Source organism: Acomys russatus, chromosome 24 (genome assembly GCF_903995435.1).
Source record: "Acomys russatus chromosome 24, mAcoRus1.1, whole genome shotgun sequence".
In the NCBI taxonomy this organism is placed as follows: Eukaryota; Metazoa; Chordata; class Mammalia; order Rodentia; family Muridae; genus Acomys; species Acomys russatus.
The window spans coordinates 53,899,487-53,915,167 of NC_067160.1; the positions used below are offsets into that span (position 1 = coordinate 53,899,487).

Below are 15,681 nucleotides of genomic sequence, written 5' to 3' on the forward strand. Positions count from 1 at the left end.
TCAGAGAACAGCAGTAGAGGGTGACCTCGGACTTGTGACCCTTCTGCTTTCCCCTTCCAGGTGCTGGGATGACAGATGTGCCACCATATCCAAGTATGTGGTGCAGGGATGAACCCAGGGCTCTGTGCAGGTCTCTATCTAGACCGAGCCATAGCCCCGACTGTTCATGTCCGCTCACTTTCTAAAAAAGCCTCCGAGTTGGGAAAGTCTATACCCGAAGCACTCATGGTTTGCCCACGCGTCCTGAGTGAGAGACAGAGAGGACAGCTTACCTTCTGGAATACTTGATAGTTGGATTTGGACCATATGTCAAGCTGTTGGGGGAGAGAGAGGAGTCAGCATCAGTTTCAGTCAACCCAAAGAATCAAACAGTGACAGAGCGGGACTGGGTGGCAAACTGCTATGACCTTCCTAAGTGCCTTCTTTCCCCGCTTCCAGGTGACTTAAGGAATAAAGTCAAGCGATACGAGGCCATCAACGGCTAGGCTCCCAGGATGAGGCCCCTGCCCACTTTAGAACCCCTATGCTTTTGCCTGGATTGTCCTTCACACAGCCTGCACGTGGCTCCTCTTGGACTTCCTTCAGGCTCAGCATCACTATCGTTGGGAAGGCCTTCCCCGGTTACCTACCACAATACGATTCCCAACATCCACTTGCTTTACGTGTTGAAAAGTTAAAGCTTCTCTAACACTAAGAGTGCCTGGGGGCTGGAGAGATGGCTCAGAGGTTAAGAGCACTGGCTGCTCTTCCAGAGGTCCTGAGTTCAATTCCCAGCAACCACATGGTGGCTCACAACCATCTAGATTGTAACCTGATGCCCTTTTCTGGCCTGCCAGTGTGCATGTAGGCAGAGCACTGTATACATAATAAATAAATAAATAAATAAATAAATAAATAAATAAATAAATATTTAAAACAAACAAACAAACAAAAAACAAACAAACAAACAAAAAAGAGTGCCTGGAGCGTGTGATGTCTTTGTCTGCTCCAGCCTTGGCCCATCAGAACATGAGCTCAGTGGTCAGAGGTACTGGGCCTGGCCCATCGCGGGCAGCAGTCGGCCATTGCTGGGGAGGGAGAGCCAGCAGACTGTAGCTGAGGACACTACTCCATGCTAGGCGGTACACCAGATCCTCCAGGCAGTCTCCACAATGACCTTGGCTTTCCAGATAAGAGGCAGTTCAGAGCCATCCCCTGCCAAGTAAAACTGGAGATGCCATCACAGAAGGCAGACGGCATCACCTGGCTGCTCAAACCCGGCAGGCACTGGCACCCCCTGGGGAGGTTTCTTTTAAATTCCTTCTCTCATAATTACATCCCTCCCATAGTTTTCCCTCCCTCCACTCCTCCCAGTTCCCCACCTCCCTCTCCCCCGGATCCACTTCTCCTCTTTCCCGTCAGAAAAGGGTAGGTGGTCCAGAGATAGCAACTGAACGTCGTGTAACAAGTTGCAATAAGGGCTGGAGAGGTGGCTCAGTGGTTAAGAGCACTTGTTACTCTTCCAGAGGTCCTGAGTTCAATTCCCAGCACCCACATGGTGGCTCACAGCCATCTATAATGAGATCTGGTGCCCTCTTCTGGCATGAAGACACAACATTATATACATAAGTAAACAAATCTTAAAAAAAAAAAAAACAAACCAAAAAACAAACTAGTTGTAATAAGACTAGGCACAAACCCTCATACCAGGCTGAGTGAGGGAGCGCAGTAGGAGGAAAGGGGTCCCAAGAGCAGCCCACACCACTGTCAGGGAGTCTTGCTTTTTAATTTACAAATTCATTGCTCTCCTTCTGGAGTGGGTTAGCCAGCTCCTTGTATTGTTTTTTTTTTTTTTTTTTTCAGCAGCATTCCTAGTGGGCTCTGGAACTGGCTGGGTTAGGAGGCCCTGAGCTAAGGAGACTAGATTGCAGGAAGGAGGAAGTCTGAGGTTCCCAAATGAGATGTGGGCAGAGCTCAGGGGAGTCAGCCCAGTGCCCCCTACACTGGGGGCTCAGCACCTCATACTAACTGAAACTGTTTCTGGTTTCCACAGCTTGCACAGTAGCCTGTGCCCTCTCACTGTTTCAAGACTTGAGAACAAATTACCCCAAGACAGAGACCGCAGGAGCTGGGCTGCCACTCATGGGTAATGACAGGCGAGGAAGCCCTCTGTGAGTCCCAGAGGTGCTGGACAGGTGACTTTAATCTAATGAGGTCAGGAGCTGAGCAAATCGAAACACCCAGTGAATGGGTCTCCTGGCCCTGCCTCTGGGGTTGACTGGTGGTCAAGGTGGAAGTCTGATCTGGGGCAGCTCAGGCCTGTGTGCTGTCACACTGACCTGCAGCACTAGGGTGCAGGAGAAGTGGCTGCATGGGGACATGCCTCTGAGCCACAGGAAGTGAGGGCTGCACTTGACCCAGGCACTTCAGAGAGTTCCTGCTGTTCTGAGAAACATCAAAACATGGCTTCTTGAAAAGCCCTTGGAAATTAGAAGTTGGGTTACATCAGACATGCGCCCCTTTCTCTCAGCTCCTTCTCACTAGTTTCCTGTTATGTGTCCAGTGCCTGACACTTTCACGTACTGAAGGGCACAGTGAGTGTGAGGGCTGCCTGCGGTGGCTGGGCTCTGGCTGGGGAGGCCAGAGGGGCCATTCCAGCTCCAGAGCTGGTAGGTAACAAGCATCTTTGATCACACACTCATTTATGTCACTGGGAAAATGTACCCACCATCCATGCTATGCACTTCCTGGCTCCCCATGGCCTCCTAACAGCATGGCCCCAATGCCAAGCTGCCCCTAAAGAGGCAACATCAAATTTCAGCTTCTGTCTCCTTTAGACCAATGGATGAGAAGAAGAACGTTTTCTTTTTCCTTGTTTTTCGAGACAGGGTTTCTCTGTGTAGTCTTGGCTGTCCTGGGTTCGCTTTGTAGAACAGGCTGGCCTCGAACTCACAGATTTGCCTGCCTCTGCCTCCCGAGTGCTGGGATTACAGGTGTGTACCACTGCACCTGGCTGAATTTGAAACATCTTCAGACATTAGAGGTTAACAGTATGCAGGGGCACAGTGACAAGAGTAACTCTGACCAAAACAGTTGGCTCTGTGGGAAAAGGCGCCTGCTGCTAAGCCTGATGACCCGAGTTCAACACCCAGGACCCACATGGCAGAAGGAGAGAAGTGGCTCCTGCAATTGCCCTCTGACCTCTGAATGTGCATGCACACGTGTAAAATAAATACATGTAAGAGAACACTGGCTGTATGTTCCCCACATTGCCTGTTCTGATGGGTGGCAGCGTGGTGTGGGAGAAGTCAGGCTCAGGTGACTTCAGGGCAGCAGTTCAGCCCAGGGTTTAACACATGCAGCCCTTAACGACTGCAGGGAGCACAGGGAGAATGGGAATGACTTTGCATCTCTTAGTTCTACCCAGACCACGATGCCAGGGACTTTGAATCCATGTTTCAGGAAGAGCAGCATCCGTGCTGGAACTTGGAAGCAACTTCTTTCCCCTCTCGTTTCCAGCCGGCAGCTCCCACTGTTGACGCCCGGTGCCTGTTCACACCACACACACCACACCGCGACAAGGATACCAGCCACAAAGACACGGAAGCTGCACACGCTCCAAGTTGCAGCTTGGATAATTACTCAAACAATTATCTTAGGAGACTTTCAATATCTACAAAATCTAAAAAACAAAACAAAACCTTAGAGAGCAAAGATCAGAGGCTTAAGAACGAGCCTGGCTCCAAAGCCTAATTGTGGGTCCTCAAAACAGGCCTCGCCTATTCATTCACCACGCCTCCTTTAGGGAAAGTTTTTTTTTTTTTTTTTTTTTTTTCTGAGACAGGGTTCCTCTGTGTAGCCTTGGCCATCCTGGACTCACTTTGTAGACCAGGCTGGCCTCGAACTCACAGCGATCCGCCTGCCTCTGCCTCCCGAGTGCTGGGATTAAAGGCGTGCGCCACCACGCCCGGCTTAGGGAAAGTTTTAAAGAATCGCTAGAGGACCATTCTACCATTGGGGACAGCAAAGCCTTGGACACTACCTGGAGCACATGGCTGAGAAGGCAACACTGGGCTCCCCCTTTGCTGGGAACCTGAGGCAGGTGGCTCAGACTTGATCTTCTGCTAGATTTATGCCAGAGTAAAGCCATTTAAATGCAAGTTCTGGAGTCAATGCCCTGTCTCTCCTTAGGGCCAGGAAGAGCTCAGAAATTCATTTTCTGGAAGCCAAGACTGAGCCCAGTGAATATTTATTAGGTTAGGCAAGCATTGTTAACATTTTTGTTTTTGTTTTTGTATTTTTTTTGCTAGTGGCAATATTAAAAAAGGAAACCTGGAAGCAGTAAACTTTCAGCTTGGTGAATGAGACAGTACTCTGACCTGGGGTGTCAGGATCAGGGTGAAAGTCCCCTCAGAAGACTGGGCAATGCTGGGAGGATTTGAAACGGCTGAGTCAGCTCTTTGTGGAGCCAGGTGGATAAAGCTGCAGCGCAGAGGCAGCTCCGGGTCCAGGCTGCAATGTGTTCTGGTGGGAGCAGGGCCTATTTTCAGGGGAGTGAAATGCAGCCCTGCAGACAAGTGGGTGCTCGTGTCTGTTCTCAGGATAAACACCAAGATGTCAAAAATCCTCTAAAAGCATGATCTGATGCCAAAGAGAAGGTCGCTCTGTCCTTGCTGATGTCTTACTTCTGCTGCGGTCAGACCCCTCCCACCCCAAGCACTGACACCCAAGAATCGCTTCCAATCCCAGATGAGGAAACTGAGGCCCAGAGAGCACCACAGCCAAGCAGTGGGGATGTTAGGAGCCTGTCTATGTCCGAAGGCCCAGTGGCCTCTCAGCTTGACTTCAGAGGGGGCGTTCCTCAGGGGCCCCCTACAATGTCACTAGCCCAACTCTCTGGGGGTGCTCCTGCAGAGTTCAGCCTCACAAATCCATGCCAGGCGGCTGCTGTGCCAATCATCGCCGCTAACATTCATTTAGCAGGATACGAAAGCGCTGGCAGCTTATCAGAAAGTTATCAATTCTTTATTTCATTTCAAAAGGCGGCGCACACACAGAATTTGAAATGATCTACAATGGACACTTCCAAATGAAGCTCCTAAGCCTCAGAGGGCCTCAGCCTTTAAAGGGATCGTTGTCTTGCAAGACCCATGGGTGACAGATGTGTCAGTCTGGGTGAAGGATACAACAGGGCCACAGCAAAGGATTTCTCTGCAGCTGTGTGAGTTTTCAGAGACATGGAAAACTTCTGTGTGGTCATCTTCTTAAATCTGCCCACCCTCCCGGAGGGAGGGCGGAAACACGCTCACCAGGAGTGCACTGCTACAGCTCTATTATTCTTCAACTTTTCACTTTCAATCAGGACATACATTTGTTACTAAAAAATTGCTGAAAGCACAACTTGGGGGCACCCTCTGCATCGGAACCCAGCTGGATCTCCCCCCCCCTTTCCCAGCTCTCACCCTTCTCCCCAGAAGTAACAAGAGGCCATTTTTCTGAAGGTCGTCTGAACAGTTTCAAAGGCTATAGCAAATCAAAATGTTCCCTGCATCTAATATCAAACGGGGCTGATGCCAACACTTATTAGAGAAACCAGACTCAAGCTTCTCCAGCCCCCTCGACCCAAACACACACACACATCCAACTTTGAAGTGGGAAGAATGCAGGATCAGAAATTACCCTGGAGACAGCTCTGGCTGTCTTTGAAGGCTCCCTTTGATACCGCCATTTCTTCTCCTCTCTTCCGCTCGGAGGCTAAAAGCTGCCTTTTTTATTGATATGGGGTAATTAATGAAGCTATAGCATTAACATAACCTAAATCCCCTAATAAGATAAATTCAATGGAGACACTTCTATTTTTTCCATCTGTTGGCTCAGTCTGACTGATATAAAATCAGGACAATGGCCAGGTGTTCCCACACCCTGCCTGCTAACATGCTGAGTCACGGCCTCACTCCCTGATTACAGTGAAGAGCGGCGGGTAAGTCTGAATGCAGCTTTATTCTTAGAGGAACAAGGCTACTGGCACTCGATATAAAAAAATAAGCATCATGGGTAAAGAGACAGGGTATCAGGGCAGCGGTTGTTACAGCAAAGAGCAAGGTGACAGTGTGTAGGGATGCATGCTGACAGGATAAACTGGCTGGAAACTGGGGTGGGGTGGGGTGTGCCTGGCCACTGCTACAGCACTGAAGACACTGTGCTGCACTAGCACATGGGGGACCACCACACAGGGGCAAGAGGTTCAGGCCATGGGGGGATTTGAGCCCATCCAGTGCACCCCAGGCTGAGCTCCAGATGACCACAGCAAAATGAGCCCCGAGCCCAGGTGCCAGTTGAGCAAATGCTGGACTGCAGCTTCTCCACAGCAGAACTGCCAGGGACTCTGTCTTGCAGAGCAGGCCTTGAACTCCAATGGGGTTTTCCAAATCTTCACCGTGTTTTGTGGAGGAATGTGACATAAGTGTGCCCATACCAGGCTCCGCACTCAGAGCTGGACACTTGCAGTGCCTTCTCTTTTGTATAGTGCTTGAAAAGCCTGGGACTAATCAAGTGGGAGGAACTGTTAGTCTCAGGAGAGCAGGCCAGCTGACAGCTTCTCTACCAACTTAGGCTGGGCCTGGCAGTCTTGCTTTGAGGTCCCTATATGCTGCATAGGCCATGTACATAGGCGCAAAAGGGATCAAGAGTCTCCTGCCTGTAAGGAGCATAGTTTAAAAAAACGCCTTTTAGACATGTAAACTAGCTTAGTCAGGATTCCCACTACACCCAAGACTGCATCTGATAACCAGAACCCAGCAATATCACTCACTCAAGATAACCAGGCACAGTCCTGGAACCCCATGGCACCTACTGTGCTCTGCTCTGCACATCTGGGAGATGTAACCTTGATCTGCCCTGAGGATCCTGAGCCTGGAATCATTGGCTTCTGTTAGAGACCAGACCTGACCTTCAGCTAAGATACGGTGCACAGGTGAGCAGCCTTCAGGAGACAGGAACAGGATGGCAGTTAGGAATTTAGAGTGTGGACCTAGGCATAATACAACAGAACTCTTGTTATCCTAACTACACGTTCCTTTTTGCTTGAGACAGTGCCCCACCATGCTCTGAGGCCAGCCATCCTCAAGCCCAGATCCCTCAAAATGGCCCCTTTCTGCTGTACAGTGGAGGACCAGCATCCTTGAGGAGGGTGTGTGTGGGCTCACTGCGTCCCTTTAGCCTGATCGTTCATGATTCGAATGCCCGCTGCTTCTTGATTCTTCACTTTCCCACTTCCGCTAAGCATTTCACCTCTCAGGTAGGCTAGCCCATTAGCCTCCCTCTTTCCCACACACAACAGTGCTTCCAGGCTGTTCCCGGCACTAAAGTCTACTTAGCACACAGTACAGGATTGGTTCATGTAAGCAACCCTGACCCTAGGTTCCGGCTTCCCATTCAGTAACATGAGTCTGACAGCAGCTTCTAGGGCAAAGCACAGCTAGAACAGGCTGAGGGTCATACCCACTAGGCCAGCTATGTTAGTAGGTGAGGGTTGGCAGGAGGGAGGTAGGGAGAGGGGAGGGAAGAGGGAGGGTGGGGAAGGGGGAAAATGAGGAGAGGGGATGCACCTCAGAGGAAATATGCAGGGCATTTTAAAGGGTGAAAGTCTGTCAGGTGGAGTAGGAGTGCAAGCACCCAGGGAAAAGCACAACAGGCAACTGTGCGGGATGGCTTGGCTGTTCCCAGTAATACTGAGATGAAGCAGAGAACCCGAGGTATGTGTGCATGGGTGTGTATGATCTGCAGGAGAGAGAGGGCAGGCCAGGCTGCGGGGGAAGGAAGGGGCCTGGATGTGAGTCGGCAAGAGCAGGAAGCAGATCAGCAAAAGCAAGAATGAGGAAGCAGAGGGCTGTAGGGGAATTTTTATTCAGAACATGGCTGTTCTGGCAAGAGATCACATCCAAAGACCTTCTAGGTCTGTGTGATCCAGCTGGAATACAAACATGTCTTTAATCCAGGAGACAGAGGCAAACAGATATGAGTTCAAGGTCAGCCTGGTATAGAGCACGTATCAGGTAAAGAAAAGCTTAGGTCCAGGCATGGTGGTACATGGTTTAATACCAAATGAAGGTAAAGTTAGTTTGTAGAAGGAAGCACCCATGTTTAAAAGTGATGTCTAATTGAGTGGCAGAAAAAGTGACGAATCAGAGAATATTTGACAGAATAGGATACATCCAACTCTCATGAGAAGAGAGAGGAAAAGGGTAGCTACTTAAGGGGGCAATGCAGAGAGGAGGTAGTTTTACCTGGGATAGGTTGCAGAGAGAGGGAGAGAGAGAGAGAGAGAGAGAGAGAGAGAGAGAGAGAGAGAGAGAGAGAGAGAGAGAGAGAGAGAGAAAGAGAGAGCAGAACACCCAGGTGAAGACCAAATGAGCCAGAGAATAAGAAAAAATAAGAAGATTACAGCAGATTGTTGGAGTTAGTTTGAGGCCAAGCAGAGCAATTCAGAGGCCGAGAGAAAAGCCAGATTGAATAAGTCAGCTGGGAGAGGTGTTTGAGCCAGAACAGCTGAATTGAACCACCCAGCCCAGAGCTCAGTAATAAGAGGAAAGGGTGAGCTTATTAAACAGTAAGTTTCAGAGGCTAAATATTCTAGGCCTAGGTTAGATTGTATGGAGGCTAAACACTTCCAGGACTAGGCCTAGGTTAGCAGACAGAGGCAGTAAGCCCCTGGTCAACAACTGAAACAGGCAAATAGTTTCTTTTACAGAGAACAGACAGAGGGCTGGGGGTGGGAGGGTGGGTGGGGAAAGGTAGATGATCTAAGAGGGGTAACAGCCCAGCCCTCAGGGATGGCAGGAAGGAAGGCTTAGGCAGCTGGGTGGTGGGATGGCTAACCAAGACAAGGGGCAGGAGGAGCCCGAGCTAGGGAGGTGAAGAGTTGAGGCCCAGGCAGGAGGGGTGATTCCTGTGTGGGCAAAGGGAGGAGAGAACCCTGGGAAGAGATGGGAAAGACGAAAAGATGGTGGCAGCTGCTGCGGCAGGCCAGCAGAGTGTGCCCCTGGAGGGACATGGTAGAGAATTCCCTGCGTTGAGTGAAGCATAAAGCACTAACTGTGACTTTCTGAGTGTCCACGGGGGCAGAGTGTGGGTGTCCCTGTGTGTCACTGAGGACAATTTGGGTTTGGTCTGCAGAACACCACAGGCCAGCAGCACACGCAGCTGGCAAAAATCTCCACTCCTGGTCTGCATTTGGAGCGTGGCTCATTTGCATTCTTACTTGGTAACTTTGCATTGTGGTGCCAGGTACAGCCTTTGTGCTCAGTCTCGTAACCCATGTGCAAGTGAGCAAGGGCTGTTTCATACCAGGTGTGACTACACCATCTTCGACCTGACGCCTGCAAAGACCCAAGACAAATGAACTTGTACATGCCCATCAGGGCCAGCCTTCCCGGGAGGTCAGGAACTCCGCTTGACCCAAGCAGAACTTAGAATCACATGAAGGCCACGCCCACTGGACCGTCACCCTCACTCTCCACCCTTACTCCAAGCATAGTGTGATTTTTCCAGAAAGTAAAAGGAAATCTCTCAACAATTGAGTTGCTATCAATTGGGAAAGCTACACAAACCAGACAGAGAACTTGGTAGGACGCAGCAGTGGTCTGGGGAATGTGGGAATGCTGGGTACTTTGCTCAAATGTTAACCTTTAGCACAGCAACTAGGACACCTGTCACAGGCAAAGCCTGTTCACCACCTGCTTTCAACAACTGTCTATTCTCATTATAATGTGGCATTGAGTGGCAGTGGCTATTACCAAACACATTTAAATGTTAACATTTAAAATGAGGAGAGGGAAAGGTCCCAAGGGAGGGAGGAGGGTGTCTCAGGCTGGAGAGTGACAGAGGAGCCTGGGTGGGTCTGTGGGGCAGGTGCTCCTCACGCTTGGGAGCAGACACAAATGAAGGCTGTCAGCTCTCATTAGTGTCCTCCGTTGCTTTCCACAGAGCCAGATGGAGGGTGCGCACTCAAGAAACTACAGGACCATGGGAGTGAACTTTCCAGGAAAGCAACCAGCCGGTGAAGCGCCTCCCTCCTCATGCCATCCCACATTGTGTCTGGCTGTGGAGAGTAAGCGTTCTGTGAGGCAAATCACCTGCAGGCAGAAGCTGCCTTCTTCCTGCTGAGGTATTCAGTGTGTAGCTGAGATGTGACTTCCCAAGGGCCGGCTGTGAGCTGGCAAGGAAAGGGTGTCATTGGGCTGTGTCAAACTGACTTGGGTCTTCCTCACGGCTTTAAGAAAAGCAAAATGCAGAACCATAGGCTATTGATGTGCTGGTTGACTTGAAAAAAAAATCTATTTCCTCAGAAGATATGTCTAATGAGGCAACTGGGGTCTAAGGTGCTCAATTAGAAATTCAAGTGAGGGCATCGGGCTTGCAGTGAGCAGCAGAGGCTTGCAACAGCAAGTGGAGAGACTGGAATGGTTTTTGTCAAGCATCCATCTTCATGCTGACTAGTCTGTGGATTGCTTCAGGGCTGGTGTGCTGGTTTTGAGTGTCACTCGCCTGGACCTCGGTGCTGGGACAGGGTAGCGGAAGAGCCCCTCCCCCAGCCTCCGGGCCACTCACCTTCCCATCCTCCGTGTACACATTCTCATTATATCCTTTCACGATTGTGCGATCGATGAACAGGCTCCTCATGACGACGATCACTTTCAGCACCTTCCCCAAGGTCACCTGTCAAAACAAGAGCACACACAGGTGAAGGCTCATGCTCACTATGCAAATCACACAGAGCTGGGCAGTGTGGTGGAGGCAGAAACAACCATCATGTATCCGGCCTGACTCCAAGTGAGGCAGCAGAGGCCGTGGAGGGAAGGCTTGGTCAGTGCTTAACCTTAATGTACTTGACAGGGCCCACTCATGGCAGCCTCTTCTGTGACCCTGTTAGCCCACCTCATCCGTCCCCCAGCATAGCTTTGCCATCGGATAGCTCACTATCTACTGGATAGGGCACCTGCTCCACCCCTTTCCAGGGCTGGGGTCCTCTGGTTTTGGTTTGATGAGCTTGGTGAGCGCACTGGTGTTGATCTGTGTTCCGGCCACAAATATACACACGGAATACGGTGCAGAGCGCAGAAACAGGCACCGGCACCCTTTGGTGGAAGCTGCCTAGTGACAGCTGGTGGAAAAGTGGAGAAACAAAGGGAACCCAAAGTGGCTATGTGTTATCCGGAGTGAAACACGCTCCTGACATGCTTTACTCTCAGAACCAAGCATACCATGGGCTAAAAACAAAACAAAACAAAACAACAAAAGCAAAAAAAAAACAAAACAAGCACCCCCCCCCCAAAAAAAAAAAAAAACCCAAAACAACAACAACAACAAAAAAAACCCACAAAAACAAAACAAAACAAAAAAAGCCAACAAAACAAAAACATCTAAAAAGTTGGGTTTAATGGTGCACATCTTTAATTCCAGCTCGTGGGAGGCAGAGCCAGGTGGATCTCTGTGAGTTTGAGGCCAGCGGGCTATATAGCAAGACCATGTCTCAATATCGCCCCCCCTGCCTCCCCCCACACAAAGAGAAACCATCTAAAAAGGCTTCCACAATGCCAGGGGAGAAAGACACTGCTATGTAGGGCCATCAGGCTCTTCTTCATAGGTGGTGCCCGAGATGCATGCCTTTTCTGTTCCTGGTGAGACCTTGGAGGCAGCCCGGGCCAGAGGCCACTGGAGGCCCGTGGTCTTAGATGTTCTGATAGGGCTAGAAATCTCAGATTTGCTCATAGGGAGCCATGCTGGTCTAAGAAAGCCTCAGCCCACAGAGCAAGCCTGGTTCTTCCAGGCCAACCTGCTGCCAGTGTCTAGAGACTGCTTTCAAGCCTCCCTTTCTTGTCCCCTAGTTCTCTGAAGCTGTCTGCCTCTCTGATCACTACCGTCCAGCCTTACACTGGGGAGCATCCTGATACCTAACTCCTTTTACAGGTGCTGGGATGATGTTTGCCTCCGTTTTGTGTGCCTTGCCTGTGCAGAACATAAGCTTGGTGAGAAGGAGCTCGGCTGTATTGGTTCACATTTAATGGATGCTGACGAACACATCGTACAGTGTGCTTTTAAGTACTGTTACACCTGGTGACACTGAATCACTACTTAAGGATGCCAATGGACCACAGAGGCAGGATCAGCAGAGACCTCTAGGAAGGGAAGGAGGCCAGGGCGGAGCCCACCATTACAGGGGAGGCAGACCTGACAGACTAGGGCCCATCCCCCACCACACAGAAGGCTGGCTCAGGAGCTTCAGTGACCAAGAACTGTCTCCCACAAACACCTGGATCCAGCTGGTTTTAATTAACTAACAAGTTGTCTGAGGAATCTGAGCTTCTGGGGAAGGGCATCAGAAGGAAGATAATGGCTCGGCCTTTGCACCCAAAGAAGAGCACCATTCGTGGTTTCTGGATAATTCCTTTACATTTTGTTTTTTGAAGAGTGTGTCAAGCTTTACTGTTCTTTAGCTCTCTTTCCTCCTGCTGCTAGCAGCAGGGCTAGGTGAGGCTCTGAGGTTGACAGGTGCCTTTGGCCTCCTGGACCAGCCCGCAGCACTTGCCTGGCCTCTTCTGCAGCCAGGACACACAGCAACACCAGGAGGGACAGCCCCCAAACATCCACATAGCCAGCGAATGCGGCCCACCGGTGAGCTTGAGCTGCGCCCAGCTCTAGCTCTGTCCACACTCTCCTTAGCACGCTGAGAGACGCTGACCTTTCAGGTGGTCCATATTTCATTAGCTAACATATGGCTCTCATGTTGCTGACATGGGTAAATGTGTCTGCAAACCAAATCCTGACATCATTACAACACAGGCCTTCCTCCATAACGCTACACACAGCCTTAGAAGCAGTGCCAGGTGCTACCTGGCCTAGCTATTGGCTACCCTGGGCCTTTTTCAAATCCTCTCCTGCTGCCACACACCTAAGGTGTTTCCAAGTTTCCTTAATATAAACATGGCAAACTGCAGCAGGTAAGCAGGTACTTCTGGCACCATGCTGCCACTGCATGTGGGGTCAACATTATTATTTTAAATTGCATTTTATTTACTTATTGTGTGGATGCATGTGTGGCTCGGTGTGTAGAGGTCAGGACAACCTGTGGCAGTCCCCTTCCAGAAGGTGAGTTCCAGCGGCCTGAGGCCAGCCGTCAGGTTTGAAGGCAGGCGCCTTTACCTGCTGAGCCCACTCATCACCCTAAGGGTGATATCTGTTTTAGGATAGGGTCACAGAATCTAATCACTGGGGCAAATACCACAGCCGGCCACGTTGCTGCCCAGGAGCACTGTGCCCACCAGAAAGCTACACACACACCTGCTGCACTCCTTCGCTCCATTCTCCTCAGTGAAGGGAGCTGTTCAACTGAACAATAAGAAGAACCACCACCACCACACCACACCACCACCACACAACCACACAACCACACCACACCACACCACACAACCACACAACCACCACACCACACCACACAACCACCACGTAACCACACCACCACCACACAACCACACAACCACCACACAACCACCACACAACCACACCACACCACACAACCACACAACCACACACAACCACACCACACCACACAACCACACAACCACCACACAACCACACAACCACCACACAACCACCACACAACCACACACACACACACAACCACACAACCACCACCACAACCACACAACCACCACACCACACCACCACACAACACCACACAACCACACCACCACCACACAACCACCACACACCACACCACCACCACACACCACACCACACCACACACCACCACACAACCACAACCACCACCACACACCAACCAACCACAACCACCCTACACCACACAACCACACAACACACCACACCACACCACCAGCCACACAACCACACACACCACCACCACACAAAACCACACCACACACACACACAACCACACCACACACCACCACACACAACCACCCACACCACACACACAACCACCACACAACCACACAACCACCACACCACACCACACAACCACACAACCACCACACAACCACACAACCACCACACCACACCACACAACCACCACGTAACCACAACCACCACCACACAACCACCACACAACCACACCACACCACACCACACCACCACACAACCACCACACAACCACACAACCACCAAACCACACACCACACCACACAACCACACAACCACCACACAACCACACAACCACCACACCACACCACACAACCACACCACCACCACACAACCACCACACAACCACACAACCACCACACAACCACACAACCACCACACCATACCACACAACCACCACACCACACCACACCACCACCACACCACACCACAACTACACCACACCACACCACCACCACACAACCACACCACCACCACACCCACACCACACCACCACACAACCACCATACCACACCACCCCACCCCACCCCACCCCACCCCACCCCACCCCACCACACCTACACCACCACCACCACCCTGACCCCTTTTGCTGCTCTAATCCAGCAACAACAATTCAGTGCACTCTAGGGGTGGGAGAATTGAGATTTGTGCTAAGGTTTTACTGACACAGGCTGGTCTCAAACTCCAAGCAATCCTCCTGTGTTTGCTTCCTGAGTGCTTAGACAGCTGGTGTGAACTGCCATGCCTGACTCCCAAGCTTTGTGCTTTTCTTTTCTCTCTCTCTCTCTCTCTTTTTTTTTTTGCTTTTGCTTTTTAAAGATTAATTTCTATTTAAAAAATATGTATATGTGTGTGGGTCTGTGTGAGTGGGTCTGTGCACATTTGTGCTGGTACTCTCAAGGGCAGTATTGGGGTGCACTGTGTGAAGGTGTGTCTCTCTATATTCAATTATTAATTCTGTACCAGCAGAGAGCTATGGCCCATCACCACTGGCCTCATATTTTGTCAAGATCTGTTCCTCATCTGCCTAAGGAAATCAGAATTGTATCTGATTTGCTTTAATAAAGAGCTGATGGCCAAAGGTGGGCAGAAGGGGGACGGTGGATGTTCTGGGCAGAGAGAGGGATTCTGGGAGAAGACCACAAAGTGGACATTTGCCAGCAGGACACAGCAAGGAACAGACAGAAGTAAAGAACTAGTCATGTGGCAGGCCATGGGCTAGGACAGTCAGGCTAAGATGAGCTAGCTGAGTCTGCCTAACTATAGGCCTAAGCTTTTAAATATTAGTAAGTCTCGTGTCTTTATTTAAACCGCCCATGGGTCGGAGAAAGTCTTGCTACAGGTCAGCAGGGAGACCTGCTGTCCAATGTGGGTGCTGGGAACAACTTCAAGTCCTTTGCAAAAGGCACTCTGAACTGTGAGCCATCTTTCCAGCCCCCCCCCACCCCTCAATCCCAACTTGGTTACTACAACAACAACAACATTTAGTAGAGTGTGATAGTGATGGCTTAAATCTCAGTGCTCAGGCTCTGTCTAAAAAATAAAATCAAACCAAAAAGCCCTACAAACACAAGCCCTAGCCACCTACCTCTACCTGGCCACCTCTACCTCCTTTCCCTCCCTGTGCTACCAAGAACCAAGTAACAAAAATGGTATCAGTTCTCTGTAAATATTTTAGTGTCCATCTTTAAAAGACAAATAAAACAGTCAAACTGTGGCAAGCCTCATGTCTAGAAGACAGCAGCTGTCCAACACTAGCAAACATCT

General features: G+C 50.3%; 1 protein-coding gene across 1 annotated transcript in view; it reads right to left on the reverse strand.

Annotated features, from left to right (window-relative positions):
• Window positions 1–15,681, reverse strand: part of Med27 (mediator complex subunit 27) — a 185,718-nt gene that overhangs the window by 17,019 nt on the left and 153,018 nt on the right. Inside the window, exons 5-6 of the mRNA XM_051166136.1 lie at window positions 10,588–10,695; window positions 273–314 (exon numbers count right to left, since the gene is read on the reverse strand). Of these exons, the coding sequence (XP_051022093.1) occupies window positions 273–314; window positions 10,588–10,695 (150 nt within the window). The remainder of the gene's footprint in view (window positions 1–272; window positions 315–10,587; window positions 10,696–15,681) is intronic.